At 34.4% G+C, this 19350-nt stretch overlaps 1 protein-coding gene across 1 annotated transcript in view; it reads left to right on the forward strand.

The window, feature by feature from the left end:
* Nucleotides 1–2750: 2750 nt before the first annotated feature.
* Nucleotides 2751–19350, forward strand: part of LOC145691970 (protein takeout-like) — a 71095-nt gene continuing 54495 nt past the window's right edge. Inside the window, exons 1-2 of the mRNA XM_081767268.1 lie at nt 2751–2835; nt 8074–8221. Of these exons, the coding sequence (XP_081623394.1) occupies nt 2793–2835; nt 8074–8221 (191 nt within the window). The 5' untranslated portion in view covers nt 2751–2792. The remainder of the gene's footprint in view (nt 2836–8073; nt 8222–19350) is intronic.

Genomic DNA, 19350 nt, shown 5'->3' on the forward strand with positions numbered 1-19350 from the left:
CTGCCTAATCTTGAAAGAATGTTCGCTACATTGTTTCCCTATATCGTATTTGTACTTTGTATGGCAAGTATAGAAATGTATTGATATTATTATTAATTAATGTGGCAACTCAATGAAGATTGTTATGAATATTTTAAGCGTAATTTGAAGTTGTATGGCTAAATTATTACACAGTACGTTTATTATTTCTGTAATTTTCCTTGTATTGTTTGTTATTTCATTTATTAGTGGGCATTAATTTGTCTCCAGGTCGTCGAATAAATTACTTTTTCGTGCATTTTAGTATGAATAACTTTACAGGAAGATGATGGTTCGTTCTAAAGAGCAGAACTGGAGTTAGTAATATTTTAATTTTAATTCTAGCTGGCAGGCTAGTGTAGGGTTAACGTACTCTAATTACAAGAAGTATATGTCCAAAACATAGGTTCAAAAAGTGTTCAAGCCAAAACTCATATCTTTTCAAAGTAATAGTGAAGAAACGAAGACTATAATTTGTATTGAAGACTGTATAATTTGTAGTTTTCTGTATTTTTTATTATTGCACTTGGACCACTATATTTTTTTCAGATTATAGAACACTTAAAACATGTGGCACATAGTAGATTAAACCTTATAATTACTGGGAACTTAAGTTACTTTTGTAAAAGTGTATCTTGGGTAAAGTAACGAATGAAAATATATAACTTAAATCTTTACTCCCTCATTTTAAAATCTACTGTTTCTCTATTTCATACAAATAATGGTCAATTGTCTCTATCAGCACAAGGCTTCCATTCAAATGAACGTATCAGAGTCTCGAATCTTTCCATTCAGCTCCGGTGTATCACAAATATATATTCTTTCACCTATATTATTTATTATTTATGTTGCCGATATGCCTTGACATCTGGCTCTACTGTATACATGGTATTGTGCTTATAATGATGTTTACCTTGCGCAAGGGGCAGTCTGTCGAACTACTTAATAAACCCATAGAGCAATCCTTGAAATAACTGATTACGGGATGTCTCAAACCAAGTCTCAATTTTAATTAAAACCGAAATAAATGACTCGTTTTGAACCGTAACGGAATAAATATCCTAACAGTCATAATACGAATCGTTAAGCTCCTTTTTAGTATCCAACACCTCTTCAAAACAATCTTAGGTAGCTATTTGTAATCTTCGCCAAACATCTTGACTGAAAAAAAAACGCATATGAAGCAACTACTCTAGAAGCTAATATATTCCTACGTTTGACCCTCTTCGTAATCTTAAATTCATTACGTGGGTCTCAACTAGTACTACTTACATTTAAAATCTTTGTGTACCCAGCAATCCTTTAAAATCATTTCGGCTGCTCCATCTATATAATTTACATCACACTACAGAAAAACCCACATCATTCTGGCACGCTGAATTGGAAATGGTATACTGGATATATATATATATATATATATATATATATATATATATATATATATATATATATATATATATAGTTTTGCCACGATACTCTTACCTACCACTATCCAGGTCTTTGCTATATACGAATGGACCATTGCCATAAAGAGCTATCATTCTGAGTGCAGTATCCACTACAGCCATCCATATATATCCTGCACATAACTTCATCTTATTATGCAGACCACATAGTTAAAAAGCAGCACTCTCTACCAGTCCGTACCTATAACAATTCATCATTATATTGCCTTAACAGAACCCCGTGAACGTATATAACGTCAATAGATAGTTTTCAGCCTCCATCCATTTTACAAGTTTAAGCTGAATAAAATTTAAAACATCCCTGGGCACAAGAAAAATCTTGCCCATTACGGCCCTCTCATCTTCGGATAGAAATGAAACTTTTGTTTAGAAAAGTACGCTTGCAATTGAGGGGCGAGAGCAACAGTGGTCTGACCCACATTTTTAAATATGGAGAACAATCAAATTAAACTTAAACACGTTCATTTTTTGTACTATATATAGAAATGCACAATGTATGACACATTCAACCACTTGTGGTTGCTTTGGGTATATTGTACAAAAGTCACATGTGTTTAAGTTTGATTTTTCTCCATTTTTTTAAAAAAAATATGGGTTAGGCCACTTTTACGCTTACCCCTTCAATTGTAGTATCAAAGTACCTATCAGATTATTCAAGATTTGAAACCTGAAAATCGCTCCCTAGTGTTATGTATGCAAATGGCGTCTGTTTAATGTACTACCTCAGGTATTAAAATCATCAAACGCCGATGGCATATGTAAATAAACTAATATTGTGTCGTTCCTATTTCCGTGTTCCATCGTACTTTCACCTACTTCTATAACACCAAATACTTGCTCTTGAAATAATACTTAAAAATAGTACTCGTGTAGGGACCATTAACTTCTATTAAACTTATCTTAAGTTAACATCATCATTTTAATGCTAATGTGTAGCACTTGAGGATGTAGTGAAAGAGATAAAATCTTTCAAGCACTAATTTTATAAACCTTCATTTTATCCAAAACTTGAGACTAAAGAAAGACATTTGTTCAAATTTAGGCCACACATCATGACGTTATGAAAGTTACAAAGCTTTCATTGTATAAAACAATTCTTTGTAACACATTCTAAATCATTTTAATACGTGGTAATAAGATCAGGCTACAAACTTGTAGAAATGGAATATATTCTCTTCAGAAACATCTATTCATTTGGTATCTATATGTCATCCTTTAAAAACTTAATGTAATATTTTTGTTTCCTTTTACCATTCAGCTTCATGACTCAGCCCATGCTACAGAGATGAACCTGATTTTAAGAACTGCATGAAAGAGATGCTTCGTGTTACAGTAGAGCGTTCTATGGATGGTATGTATTTAGTATATAGATCAATGTAAAGAACTATAGTATTTTGCTATACCGTACCAATAAAGATCCAATGTATACTTTTGCAGTCAAAGAAACTTTCGTTGATGATAATTTGCTAACAATTTGAAGACAATGTACACCAAAAAGAAAAAAATATAAATTTCTACATTGGGTTTCTATATAGAAAATACGTACTTTGTTGACGAATTTGATTTTCATATAATTGTGGCTTTAGATTTTACTTTGTACATTATGGCTCTTTTAAGTAAACATTTATTTTATGATTGTCAATGGATGCTAATCTATAATTCCCATTAGAGTGATTGAGAGTGAGAAGAGGCTATGCCACAAACAAATAGTTTTGAGAAAAATGAAGATTTATTAGACTAAGTGCAAAATGCATAACGGATGGTTATTGTTATTGGGCAATGGCTTTTTTGCCTTCAAATATCAATCGGGTAATTGGAAAAAATTGTTAGCAGCACCAACAGGAACTGCATCTACATCAAAATTTCTGGTTGTGTGGCATGGCCCCTTCTCACTCTCAGGCACTCATTTTTAGTAGTACGTTCTCGGGAGCTTTGTAAAATATTAGATACTTTTATCTGAGTAATTTGGTTATGTGTCTGTTGTGTATGTAAAAAGGGCAGAAATATTGTAGTCTTCAGTGTGGCATCGGCGTATATTGTAGTAAAACGTAATTGCTATTGGCATCGGAACCGTACTGGTATCCAATAAGCTAAAGCAGGGTAATTTTCATTTAAAAACTTCAAATAATATAATAATAATCAATGATGGCATGTGGCTTAGTAGTTGGCGCATTTTAGATTATCATCGTAAGTGTCGAATTGATATTTCGTCGAATTCGTCAATCGACAACAGAAGAAAATAAACCTGATATGACCCCGAGAGATTATATCTATAAGATTTGATTAAGAGTTCAGTCACTTGTGGCTCTTTGGGATTGCAATTAGTGCATAAGTTGTGTTTCACTAAATCTTTCCACGTGTAATTGCTGTACGTAAGACAAACTAAGCAAAAGGCACTTGATCTTTTGAAAACGTAAAGCAATTGAAACGCTTTGTAAGAGAAGTATTTATTTCCCGCGTGATAGTAAGAACAAGAGCCTGCGCCAACTTTAAATGACTGTAAAATAAAACATAACTCAGTACAATTGTGATTGGAGAAATATTGAAAGCCTGTTATGAAGTCGTCTAGTAGGCTACGCAATTACATCTATATACAAAAATAAATCATTAATACTAAAGAATGTTGTTCATTGATGTATCTCATATTCTAAAGTCAAAAATAATGCAGTCTGATTTTCTGATATTTAAATCTGATATGTTATTATAAACAGAATTAAAAATGTGCGTAGGCAATAATATCTCTCATAAATAAAGGGTGCCTTGTAATTTTATACATATCTGACAAGGGAGTATTCTACGAGTACATTGGGACATTTCCATGTATATAATCGGGGCCGTAAATCTATAGTTTCTGCGTAACTTGTACGTGCCTGATTTCTAGGAAATTTGCCAGCTAACAAGAGGAACACGAGAACCTTTTACCGTTATCAACTTCTACATAACATAGAGTGAAGACATTTTTCGTGTGTCATCCTGCATACATATTAAGATAATGTGGTAATGTACAGCTCATAACCATGCACAATTGCTGTGTTATAGGTCCGAATATGAAGTATGGAATGGTGGTCCAAAATCAATTTCTGCACTCCAGAAAGCAGAATGCAAAGTCGCAGAAGTGATTATCCCTCGGAAATAAATATTGTTTGAGAGGAGGTTGAATTAAGAAGAGGTTGAAGAGGTTGAAGAGGCTTGCGGTGAAGAGAAAAAGTGACTATTACGGATTTCATACCCAGGGTCGGGAATCTGTCTGGCCAAGATTGGGGCAGTGGACATGTACGTTGTTCTGCAGGAGGCGAACCAATTTTTTCCAGCACGACCATTTCTGGGATCTCACAGAATCTCAAAACGCACGCAGCAGTGGGGTATAATATATCCTGATTATGGTGGTACTCTTTGCCTGCAAAACACGTAGTAATAATTCATGCTGATCACAAATAAACGTGATCACCATTTTGCCTCACTCAGAGTTCAACACAGACTACCTGTGGTGATGGAACGTCGGCACGCTGTCATTCGTTTTACTAATTTTTTATGCATGTATTTATGCCAAGGTGTACTAAAGGAAGGGTTTGGATCTCCAGCTCTGGGATCACATCGGTCCTATAGGTGGTTCTAGGATTTTGGAAAGAACTGAATGTGCCGTTTTAGATGGTACCATCCCGACTTTCACCGGGGGAAGTGAAGAAAACAAGATCAACATGGGGTATTACTACTTACTTTTCTGGCAAAGGATACCACAATTACCAGGATATATTATACATCACTGCTGCGTGCATTGAGATACTCTGTGAAATCCCAGAGCCTAGCATGCTGACAAAAGGTGTCAGCTTCCTGGAAAAGAACGCGCACGTTCACTGCCCCAATCTTGGGCAGAGAAATGCAGAACCCTATGTATGAAATCCGTCATAATCTTCCTCGTTAACGTTAGACTGTTTTCTCTTGACAACACACTATCATCATTCAACCTCTTCTAAACTATGCATTCATTTTCTAGAGGCAAAAATTTCTACGATGTTGCCGCGCTGCTTTCTGAGGCGCAGTGATGAATTTTGGATCACTACATCTTACTTCACGTTTGGAACTATAACACAGCAGCGGTGCCGAGTTATGAGCCGAACATTAATACATGTTCTAATTAGGTATACAGAAATACATATATAAAATTCCATTGTCCTACAATATGTTGAGGTGAGTGAGGGTAAAAGTTTGTCCTGCACCTCTCGTTAGCAGACAAATTTCAGAGAAATCAAAAATTTGCAAATTACTCAGAAACTAGCGATTTGCGACAACCTGCTCGCATAGTTGAATACTTTACAAAGCACTTGTACAATATTCCCTTGCAAGGAATGTATCCAATCTCCATTCCCTTGTATACATACCGTATATACATGCACACTATCACGAATATCAAGCTTCAACAAGTAATCATTACCATTACATACCCTGAACACATGCACAATTGTAAATTTTAATGAAAATATTAAATGCGTAATTGAATTATCACAAAATACCGTAAAGCAGCACACTCTTTCTCGGACTATAGCAGCACTATGCTCGAAGTTTCAGTTGGCATGTAGCTAAGTTAATGGGATATCCAATTAGCTCACCGTTCATGTGACATACTACTGTTATGACATCGTAACTTTCTAAAAATTGTCGTGTTTTGATGTAAGACAGTGTTTCTAGTTGTATTATGCGAACGTAAGGATATTGAAAATGGCTTAACAGTAATTTCTTATTGCAACTTAATGTAATATATCGATAATTTTATAAAATTACTTCCAGTTGTTCTTAGTGCATGGACACTGAGATTAAAAATCGTACTACTATTCATACAACAATAGCGGCATATCCTTACGTATTGAAAAATCGAACATAAATCAAATTACGAATTCATATTTCAAATGTTATTGACTTTTCTTGTTTAGTACTGTCCATTTTCGAAATCGCTTGTCTTTATAATCACGAGGAAAAAAAATGAGAGATTTTACTTTTCGAGAATGAAAAGTTACTGACAACTGGAGCCACATATCACAACGTAAAGCTCCCACTAGAAATTGCAAGATATAATAATGAAGATTACGAATATGTAGCCATTACAGGTGAATATGCGTTGTAAACAGAAATTCAAATAAATACTCAAATACAGGTTAATATACGAAGGTTATGTAGTGTGTGTGCCACTTGTTTCAATTGGAAACCAACTTGACTTTTAAAAGGTGAACAAGTAGGTATATTAAGTATTTCTTCATTAGTATCAAAATATTTCTTCAAGGTGTTGAGCGGGTGATAGACTTTTTTCATTCCACGAACATCAAGTTTCAAGTAATCACTATAAACAACAGTTTCTCCAAAGCCCAATGCAATCTGAGCGTTGTGTTTTAATTTTAGTGAATCTCCCTCTTGAAAGGAAACGGAAATTATCTTTCAATATTACCATGAAGGCAATCCGATCTTCTCGTAATGCTAAGTCCAAATGTAACCATTTTCGTTCAATCTACAACTTTAGACTATGAAATTCCTCTATCGTCGGAAATTGATATTGTTTTTGATATTCCATATATACATTTTATTTATGATATAGAGCAAGAATTGGTTTATTTAAAGTGTCTTTGAAACTAAAATAAGAATACAATGCTTCTTACTTCCAAATATTAAAAGAATACTATTGTGCACATGGAAATAATATTCCTTTCATCAGAGTAGGACTGTTCGGAATCTTAATTTGGCTGTAGTATATGTCACGGAACGCCATTCATTTTTCTTCTCAATTTCCATAGAGTAATGAAGTCTGTGAAACATTTGTAATTTTTCAACTTGTAATTTAATCTTCTATTTTTACTATGTCAGAAACGACGAACACTGAAGCGATACGATATTCATTAGTAGTGTTGGAGACAAATTAGGAAATTTTATGGCGTCTGTTTCTGACGTTATTACAAATAGAGATGAAACCTGTCACAAGGGAAGAAGCGTCTCAACAAATTTGAGTTAGGAATAATAGTGTGTTTCGTTGGATACAAGATGATGATAATCTTTGGGAAGTTAAAATATTCATAAACTCAACGTTCTTACTTATGTGAATAGAAGATAGATTTGTTACTTCATCTCCTAACATGCTTCAGGAAAGAACCTAGCTCTCTTCGAGGTTAAGAAATTGCAGCTTACCGGATCTGTGGGTTCCATTTATTGCCTATTGTTGATGAGATGCTGGTACGATTGAGAAGAATACTATTCGGTGATCTATTCGAATAAAATTCAATGTTTAACCTAAAATTCGCAGAGTTACTTCAAAGGTTACATGGTAATTGCAAAAGAATACATATATAACATAAGCACGAATGTGTAATAAAATGCTATATAACCTAAAAGTTTCCTCATTTGTTTGCTCTCAAGTGCAATCTAAATAGTAGAGCCTTATTCTAGCGTATATTTATAAGCGGCTAATTTTGCCTTATTCATATTTGGTGAAGAATTCTGCTTAAATTATCGATTAAGATTAAAACAATATTATTATTAACGAAAATGTAATATAAAATAATGTAATAATGTAAGATTACGGAAATAAGGTTAATGATCAAATTTACAGGAGATGACGAATTTGGATTTGGTCCACTGGATCCGCTGTTTGTGTCTGATGGTTACGTACCATATAAGAAACACCCTATATTCATTGAATTGAATGCGAAATCACTTAGTTTTCATGGAGGTAGATATGCAGAGGCTGAAGATTTTCAGTAAGTCAATTTTGTGTTTTCTAACGACATACTTCATGGATATATTTATATTTCATTCACATGTTAGTAAAGGTAGGACAGTTTTACGTATCTAAATATGTAGTTACATATAATAAAAACGAACACCATGTTGACAGCCATTCATAAATTACGTACTGTAGCAAAACTAACGGAAGATAGTTTTAACCCTTAACTAGTGTGGTGCGGGTCAGACCGCTGTAACGAGTAAAACTTTGGATGCATATTTTTTATTGTTCACGGTAGATGGTTGTACCAAGCAGTAGGTGAATTCTTGGCATTGTTCTGTGAGAAACAGTTGTCACTGAAAGCGTGAATCATCCAGTTGGGTAGTTATAGCGTGCTCGGGTCTTCAAGACCCTTACCTTATGATTAATGCTACAATTTTTTTTCCCCGCGCATTCTACCATTTGATAGATTTTTGAACTCTATCATTTTATTAACCTTTCTGTTTCGACCGAGGTGTGTGCCGGGTATAGTATATGATTGTGGACATTACATATTCTGAATATGGCATGCACTTGACGCCAAAATGCTTGCTGTACTAAGTGGCAAAGACATATGAGGGACACTGTTGGTTGAAACTTATTCGGATATTAGTGAATTTGAAAGTTATGTTTATGAGGGTGAAGATAATCAGGATAATCAGATGCTTTTTAAATAGAACGGGTTATCAGTATTGCCAAATAAGGGAGATATGAGGCTGTCAAGTTGAGAAATTATAAGGTATCTACAGCGAAACGAACAAATGTACAACAACACCAAGACTACAAAAGGGACAAATATACAGTAGGGAGTAAACCAAAGCATGCGCAGAATCCGGTTACTAATTGGCCTGATGTCGCGTCAAGTGTGCAGTTGGAGCGAGAAATGTATGTGCTTTAACATATTATCTGTGGCTTTTCTGTTGTATATATTGGTGTATTATGTTAAAATATTTTGTGCCTGCATATTATTGGTAACATGAATGAAGTGTGTTTTATCTTCATCATTGTCTTACATGCTACCGTTGAATATACTCTCGACTGACATCTATCGATGGTCATTAATCTTTGCGTATCGATTCTGATGGGCTTTCTTTTAACATATTTGTTACTTTTCATGCCACAGCTTTTCTGTAATCTTTTCAAGCTCTACACCGTATTTTCTGTAATTTGGAAGGCATGCAGGATTTCATGAAGTGTTGAAGCCCCAAGGCAGCTCCTTTTTGTATATCTAGGGAACGCTTGAAGATTTTTATTCCACACAAACACATTGCAATTGCTGCGCTACAGGAAGACTTGCTGTTCACATGCCCGCTTCATGTCACATGGGACTTCTTCTATCTAGCACTACTCTAACATATGCTCTTTTGGGGTGATTCAGGTATCAAACCCATTACTCACTGTATGCTATGCATGCTGTAGTTTACTCCCCAGTGCACATTTGTTGTTTCTGCAGTCTTCTTGTTGTTATATATTTGTTCGTTCTTTCTAGGGACCTCATCATTTCTCAACTTTACTGCCCCATATCTCTCTTACTTGGAAAAAGTGATAATCTACCTTTTGCTTATTTTCCTTTATGTTTTATGCCACTTGTTTTAATGTTATAAGTTCTATTTGAAAAACTATAAGTTTGGGTTGGGATGGCATCCCTGCTTGTGTGAAAGTACTGCCGTAATCTTGGTCAGGTGTCCCCCTCCCGTAGGTATCAGGTTACCTCACACATTTTTCATTTTTTGTCTTTTCCCAGCGTTTTGGGGGTAATACGACACACTTTCACCCGGTCACTGCTTGGTATATACAGTATATATTATAGGTAGCGGATAAACAAGGCATTTCAGCAGTGAGGGACTATAACCACGACGATTAGTGATCCACATTTATTCGGGGTTCCAGTTTTCATAAATATCTACCTGCTACAGTTCGAATATGTCCCTTGTAAATGTCTGTATTGAAGATATGTTTAGAACATAATTAAAGAAAATCTTACTTTTTTATAAACAATACTTTTCGAATAACAAAACAAATATAATGCTAAAATTCGCTATTTTGCAAGTATAAACCCAGCTTTAGTATATTTTCCTACAATAAATGACAGAAATGTCTCGAAATGTGTGAATAAACATTAAAAAAATGTTTCACATTGTTCGTCTTTTATATTTAGTATGTTTAGCTTAAAAAATGGTTTTGTCAAAATGACCCATATCACACCAGTTGCGAAGCAGATATCCACACACTAGTTAAGTTTTAACATGTTTCAAACTGCAAACTCAGCTACACTTCTCTGTAGCTTACTTGTTGGTTTCTTTATCTGTAGTGTTTATTCAATGAAATTATGCTGCATTACTGGAGTAACGTTAAACCTTAACCTATAGAAGTTATTGTTTTATAGTCAGCATTGAATGTCATTCAAGTACATGGAGCCTGACAAACATGTAATAAGAAATAATGCGCAAAAACTTTAAATGTGTTTTCAGTACAATATTGTGAACTCTTTTTTTGTGTGTGCACGCATAAGTAGAAAATTCCAGAAACGAAGGCATTGTGAATTTCTCCAAAGGGACAATTCATTAACACTCGTCCAGCGAAGATACTAGAAATAACGCTTTGAGGTTGATAGGGCCATTTATGACCGATCAATATTTTAATTATTTTTTAAAGGGTAACATAGTATTATTATTAGATTTCCAATTAATTTAAAGCTTGATATTAGTGATTATCATATTGACCTTCAGTGGTGGATCTAGAAGGTTAAAATTGGAGCGGCGGGTAGCCAGAACCCAGACTATGATAGCTTCAGCAAATTCTTCTTCTTGTCTAATCAGTTCATAAAATATCACATCTGAAGTTTTCGAAAACATTTGTTCGGACATTATTACCACACAGAGAACAAACATACACAGTTTATTTATAATTTTCGTCTGCACTAGTAAAATTAGACCTAAATGTTTGATATTTACTCCGGCAGTCACTGGTAACTGTTCTGTAAAGGGAAATTCCCCGTCTGTAGACATGAAATTTTAAAATATGACTCAACGTTTCCCGTAAATAAATAATGCACACAAATACACCCAGATATGATGTATATTCAAACAAGTTGTGCCATACGTTTTCATTGGTACATATTTTCAAGAAAATTATCTCGAATCCTACATACTTGTAATGAAATATCCCGCATTCTCACCACTGATATGAATTTCCCGTTTTGTGGGAACTTTTTGCCACCTAGCAACACTGTTGAGGTGGTGGAGCGTACTAAGGGAATGATTAAAGAGTAGAAATTATCATCCAGAATTATAAAAGTTGCAACAAGTCGGATGGTGTGAGGTAGACAAAAGAATTAAAATATCGTTCAGGTAATCAGCGAAGACAGGTCATTTAAGACCCAGACAAAGGATTGTTTACTTGTGGTTGACAAATAAGGAATGCTAGGATAATGGAAATGTTACTGCATTGTACATAGATTAAAGCCGATGACCGGAAAAAGGATGAAAAATAGGATAAAAGTTAAGGTAAATGATTTATGGGTAAAAATGACCCGATCTCCGTTAGGCGAGTGATAGCACTATGCAGATATTTTAAAAATAAGATTTCTTAAGTGGAATGGATTTTATTTATGGTATGGAATAAGCGTTACCATTTGAAGCGACGCAGCACATATGTGAAAGAAGTACAGTCTATGAATGAAGTAAATGTACAACAGGGTGTATCGAAAAAACATTTTTTCGGAATCTTTTTATCCTTAGTGGACATTTTTGGCCAAATATAGTTTAATGAAACACAGGAAAAATTTCTAGTCGATACCTCAATATTTTGAGGTGTCGCCATTGGTTTGAAATTTTTTGAAAATTATGAAATCTTAGATTTTTTAAGACAGTAATCAAAATAGTTATAACTTTATACTATGTTCCACTTACGTAGTAATAATTATTCTCCTAACAGTCCGAATTTAATGTAAAAATATTTCAAGACTCTGCTTCAACTATTTAAGTTGCCGCCATCCCTATCACTTATGGGGGGAAAAGTCTCAATATCTTGTACATTAATTTAATTTGTAAAAATCCTGTAAAATATTTAAAGATGTTAGTGATTTTTCTGTCAGATATCAGACGCAATGGATTAAAAATCAATAATATGAAAGGTGTTTAACTTTTTATATATTTAGAAATAATATAACATTTTAAAAGTTGCAGAAAACGATCTAAGATTCAACATTGAAGTTCCTGCATCTGCTACCTTTTTCACAAGTAAATTTATTACATTCAAAATAACCTACAACTCACCACCAAGAGGTGGCTTCAGTTGAAGTTCCGCGCTCCCCCCACACCTGGACTTATCTTTGCATTTGAAAATTACTCTTTCTCAAATGCTATCTAATATTCACGTTCAGTTACTCATTTTAAATGTGTCTTATGATTTCTTTGTGAACTGTAGTATTCCCTCCCGAGATTTTAAAGTTGGCAAAATAAATTCACAATGATCGTCTACACCACGTACAGAACTAGCCTCTTCTGCCGCTGATGTTGTCATGCGCTCTATTGCTTGAGTGTGGCAGTGAAAATTTGTTATTTCTTCACTGGCAACTGCTGAAATTTTTATGTTATGTTGCAGCTCATCTTTGCTTAGGTGTTTTGTTAATATTGGCTCCATCAAGACACACGTCGACAATTTTTAGGCTCTTTATCATGTTAATGTAGGTTTTAGCGTCTGATTTGACTTCAGAAACTTTTGTGCATTCTCTCACAAATCATTGCCAGATATAAATTCGTGGGATGACTAAACCATGCATTTCTTATTATCACTGGATCTATGATTGATTTAGTATTTGAATCCATAAATCTAGGAAATGACATAACTTTCCATAAATATTTAGCTCCTTATGTGCACGATGATTTGCATTTAATACAGTACCTTACAGTAGCATAAACATTCATTATGTAGGAAATCATAATCTTGAACTATGTTCACGGATTTTCCGTTCCGTTGTAAAGGAGTAAAACTCTATTAGAAGATGTCACCCATCTTGCCTGATGTAGCTTTCCAAGATTTTGGCTATTCAAACTTGAAGAACAATGACCCAACGAAACAGTTACAAGTTCAAAATCTACAAGTGATCAGGATTCGCAGTTTCGTAAAATAAGTCCCATTTGTTTATACGAATTGTCTCCGTAGTCTGTTTCACCGATTTCATGGATTAGCTGTCTAAGTGAAAATTCATTTTATATGCAACAGAAAATTATTCTTTGAGTGGTTTTAATAAATGATTTTCAATATTGGAGGTGAATGTAGAGTTTCTCCTAGTATTAATTGGCATTTCATCAGAGCCTACAACAACAAGTTTTGATGTAAAGATATGCCGCGAAATGGTACTTCTAACTTTAACACTCTACTTTCTTTTGCACATTTAGAATGAACTAGTTGATCAGGTCAATTACACCAAACAATATCAAATAAAGTTGCTTTGGCGAATTATTGATATTGCATTATTTTAGTATCACATGTAGGGTTTGTTATTTTTACTGGTTTTAAGGAACTGACGAACCTTTTTCGTGATACTGAAGAACTAAGGCTACAATTCGTTGTTGACATAAAGTAGTAGCTTTTCGACATATAAATGACTTCTAAAGTTGAATTATTTTAGAGGCAACTATTAAGCAATGTCGTTAGCTGATGGACCTTTTCTACAACTGGACTTCCTCTTCTTTTTTTCCCCTTTCCATACAAATTAATTCAGTAGACTTTTTATTGTAGGCAGTTGGACACAACTGAACTCTTCTGTAGACCCAATAACATCGTTAATAAGGTTTCCATGTCCTCTGTCCGTAATCGAGTCTTATTCTCCAACTCCATGATGATGCAAGCAAGAAAATTGCGCACTCACAACGTATATGGAGAAAGCCACAGGTTGTAAACAATAGAGTCTAGCAAGAAAAGAGTATCACGTGTCAACGATATTAAACTAGCTGAAGTCCAACACTCAAATGTGAAAACTCACCTCAATCTGGTTGTTACGTCTGAGTAAGACCAGACCGTTTGTTTAGATAATTGAGTTGGAGGTGACTCAGCTGCCACACAAATATTATAAGTTTATCGATTTTTCCACCAAAACAAGGCGATGACAGCAAATGATAAAGACGAACTTACGATTTTAAATTTCTTTCCTCATTATATGTGGACTATTTGGAAAGCCATTATTACGAAGAATATACTGTGTAAATTAATAAATATCTCAATTACTGTTTTAACAATTTACGATTTCACAATTTTGTTACGAATTTCAAGCCATTGGCTGCAGCTCAAAAGTATTAAGGTATGGATTTGATTTTTTTTGTTTTATATTAAACACATTTTGCCAAAAATGGCCGCTAAGAGTAACAAGATTTCGAGAAAATTGTTATTTCCGTACACCCTAATGTACAGTCTGTCAGGAAAGTAAATGTACACCTGTTTTTTGAGTCTGGCATTTCTGCGCGTCATCAATGGTTAGTATGAGAATTAAATCAATCAAATGTTTGCTGAGGGACAAGAAGAAAAGTCTAATGTGAATAAGATATTGTAGAGGGGCACAAGCTGTGAATACGAATAATGCACAGTGTAAATAAAAGATCATACCGAAAGAGAAAGTCAGAAACATCTGTTAAACTGAGAAAAAAGAGTAAAAATTGCACAGTGGGAACATAAAAGACAAATATAGGCAAATATGCCGACAACTGAACGTCTACCAAGGAATGATCTGGTTGTAGTAGTTAAGGTACTGGCTTACGAATGCAAAGTACGTCAGTTCAAATCCCCTGCAAGGAGAGTTTATAATATTTTTGTTAATAATGTATACATCTCATACGAGATGGTAAAAGAAATCGTATTTAGTGTTTCGTAGGAATTATTATTGGTAACGTTTAGTACTGATAATAATTTTTGTCTTTGCATATTGCTTTTGTTCTTGTCTTCCTTTCGAAAGAGAAGAATATCCGAAAAATGCCGCCAATATTCCTCTTATTTTGAATGTGAACGCCAATTGCAGTTAGTATAGAATAAAAATTGAATGTTCCGACGTAGCTGCAAAAAGTAAAATAATAGGAAAAAAATGGAAGTGAAGGGGTTCCAACCCATATTCATGGGCATTAAAAAAAAACAATCACAACATGCTTTAAACCTCTCGACAACGATTTCTACGTTCAGTACTGCGAGCAGTGGCGTATTTAGGGGTGTCTTCCGGGCTTAATCCCCCCCCGAAATCTTACTTACTATAGTAAAGTATATGAAATATCTTGCACAATTTTCCAATTTTCATGAAACCCCCCCCCCCCGAAACTTAGCAAAGCCCTCCCCGAAACAAAATCGTAAATACGCCACTGACTGGGAGGCTTGTGTTTTGGTTAGGCTGGTCAATACTTTTTGCAAAGAGGTCTGGTTTAGCTCTGACGCATCACAGGTGCGAGGCACTTTTTCCCTTTCTCTCTCTCTCTCTGTCTATCTATGTATCTACATATATATATATATATATATATATATATATATATATATATATATATATATATATATATATATATAACGCTTTTTGTGAATGCCATAACCACCGTAATTTTCAACGGATTGAGACCAAACTTGGAACAAACGTAATTACTGCAATATCTTGAATGAGCTCGTTAGCCAGAATAATCAGATGAAAATGTTCCTGTTTTACTAAAATATTTGTGTGCAGGGACTTTTTTATTGAAATATTGGACACGATTAATCACCTAAGGAAGGTTCACCCAATTTCGCTACGGTCAGGCTTTCTTTTTTGCAGTGGGGATATTTTCCTATCGGTACAAGATGATTGTTAGTGATGATGTGAAATTACACATTGAAAGTAAAATGACTTGTGAAACGTGTTATTAGAAAGAATAATATAATAAAAGTGCTTTCTACTTTTATTATACACGGAGAATTGTAAATCATGTATTTCGAGTTGGGGAGCGTGAATGGCGAGGAATGTTATTTATTTGATTTTTAGTAACACATTCCATTGCAAATACTGGTATGTAAAATAATAATAATAATAATAATAATAATAATAATAATAATAATAATAATAATAATAATAGGTGTTGTTTCTTGCAACGCAATATGTTTCTCAGTTCTTCATCAAACGTAATGATTGAAACGCCATGTATTACAGGCAAAATATTAACAATTTATATCGAGAGAACGGGAAATGGTAGAGTGATGGGAGCAACCTTAAACATTATGCACATATAGTACTCAGAACAATAAGCGATTTCAATGCAAAATGAACGAAGAGGCATTGTCATGGGGAGTGAAGGGGCTACAGCAGAGCCCTCTTTAAGCAAAATCTCGATAACATATCGCTAGAACAGGAGATGATAGTTTGATGGGACCAACGTTGGACACCGTAGACTCATAAGACGCAGCGAAAAAATTATGAAGGGGAACCAGCCAGACTTACTTATTTCCACACGATAATATAAAATTATATTGTGCGAAATAAACGCAAGAATTACCTAATATTATTTAATATTGCTATTATTATTATCAAGAACGTCGTTTCATTACGTGTAAATGTTTGACATGAAACCAAAGAGAGGATCCGTCATTCATAGAAAGAATAAGAATAGACAGTTACTTTAACTGTGAAGGACAACGAAAAATTCGAAAAGAGTGACTACCTGTAAGGAAAAGAAATAATACTTTCTCTCAAATGGACAAAAACTCAAGCCAAGATAGATTCGAACTCGGGTGGACGGCGCGAAAAGCCAGTGCTTTGTCCATTCACCCACTGCTTCGTTAGGGATTACAAGCCCTGCATTAACAACTATCACTTCACTAGATTGTGTGCTATTGTATACGATTGTATACTATGATACTTTGCTCGAAGTCGACAATGTTTTTACACGTAGTAGTTAAACTTTCATGCCACATAATATAGGAGATATTTAGGACTACATGCTTTTCATATAATGTAATAAAAGGGTCATGCTAGGAATAAGAAAATGAACATTCCTTGGACAAAACGGAAACTATTGGCTTCAGACATATTTATCTACGATGCATGCGCAGTAGCATAATTCAGAATGGTTACTGTTTAGTTCACTAAACGAAGAAAGGGGTATAGAAAGCAGAAATGTCGCGTCAAAGAGGTCGACCAGAGTTGACTGAGGCGGAAGCAGATGTGTAGTAACTTTGGTTAAATTGATAATTCGTTCTGTATCCTGTAGTAGATCGTATCACAATTTTACGGGAAAGCAGTGAAAGACTTACTAAGCCTGTCATATAGAAAGCTTTACTAACCCGATCATATAGGCACAAATGGATGTAACTGTAAGTAAAACAAGTTGGATTTAATGAAAGCCGTTTAGACATTCAGTGGTTTTCAGGATTGTATATCAACTAAAATATAACACACAATACAATTCTTCATACGTCAGCTTCCAGTAGCTACATACATGTAATTTCTGGTTAGATGTGGAATCTTCTGTCGGGTTTTAATACATAACGTATTGCAGGTTACAAAATGCTTTGCATTACTTGTTTGTTTATAGACAGCTATTAGTTTAGTGTTCTTAAAGGTTGTGGGTAAACTAGGGATGGCCAATACCGGAATTCTTACTTTCCGGACTCCCAAAATAAAAAAAAACGGATAAATTCCGGAATTGAGAAAAATTAGATTTGGTAAAAAGTGCGTAATTCGTAAAAATCCGGCGTTTAGAAATTTCTGATTACGCAAACATTCCGAAATTCGCAAAAACCCTAAAATTTCTGGATTTTTCTAAATTGCGGAATTTTCTAAATTCCGGATTGTTTCCGAGTTCCGGATTTTCTCTAAATTCTGGTATTTTACGGACTTCCATAATTTTTCGAAATCCGGAAAGTGAATGTTCCGCTTCGGGAAAATTATTTTTTCTTGGTTAATATGTATCGTGGCGGACATATGTCTTTGACCAGGCAATAGTGACAGCTTTGAAACAAATGCAGAGTATGAGAGTCAAATCTGTCATATGTGTAGTTTCGTGTGGAGGAAAAACAAACTTGTGAGCGAAAGGTTTAAGAACAACTCAAGTTATCAATATAACGTATGCCCAAGGTTATTCACTTTATGTTATCTTAAAAGAAATACGAAAGACGTTTTGAGTCGAAGAAATATAACATACAACTTTGCAGGCGGAGGCAAAGAAACCTAACGTAAACATACTAAAGACGAATCATTTACCCCGGAGTCATAGCGGTTCTGTTGTCAAGGCGCTTGACCAGTAATCTGGAGGTTCTTCTTTCGAATCCACTTCGGGCATTGTTTTATGATACTTTAGGATTTTTGATGGCGATTGATCGGGAATAAAATACGTTTTCTTATATTGAGATATTTGGATACTCGGATGTTTCAATACTTGAACTATCAAATCTTCCGGAATAATAATAATAATAATAATTATTATTATTATTATCTCGTTTAAGATTAAAAGCTAGGAGCTAAGAATCACTAAGGAAATACCATTATAAAAAGAAAGATGACATTTGGAAAGAATATTTCAGTTTTGTTAATGTTGACCACGAGAAGAGGGATTTCTCATCTCGTCTCAAAAACAAACAAAATAACATCAGAATTAACATTTCACATTCGAAACAGGACAAGTTAACTAAAATTATTGTCTCGCTTTGGAGATGAGAATCGAGACGAGACGAAAAGTGTCTTGTCCCGATTTTCGAAAAAGTGTATTTCCATTCTTTAAGTAACAATTGCTCTATAGACTGAATCTTATGGGCTATTTTGTTACTTTGTATTTCAGAGCTCATAGAATTATTGTTTGTGTAAGTGTTTTTGTAGCAAAGCTTTTATAATTACCTCTGCATACACTAAAAATTAGTTTATTTTATGGCTTACTATTGCGTGATATTGAGCTATATTTATTACAGTTATTTCCCTTAAAACATACAGTGGAATACTTTCCACATGAAACTTCAGTGGAACGCTTCAGTTTAAAATTTTGGTATTTGCAGAGGTGTGTCTTAAATGTACGGAACTCCTTCCCCGAAACCTCAACTTTTAGGTAAGCTTTGCCAAGTTTTAGGGCACATTTAAAACTTTTAACTCAATTCTTCTTCTTCTTCTTCTTCTTCTTCTTCTTCTTCTTC

The sequence above is a fragment of the Thermobia domestica genome, chromosome 8 (genome assembly GCF_964235325.1).
Source record: "Thermobia domestica chromosome 8, izTheDome1.hap1.1, whole genome shotgun sequence".
NCBI classification, from domain to species: Eukaryota; Metazoa; Arthropoda; class Insecta; order Zygentoma; family Lepismatidae; genus Thermobia; species Thermobia domestica.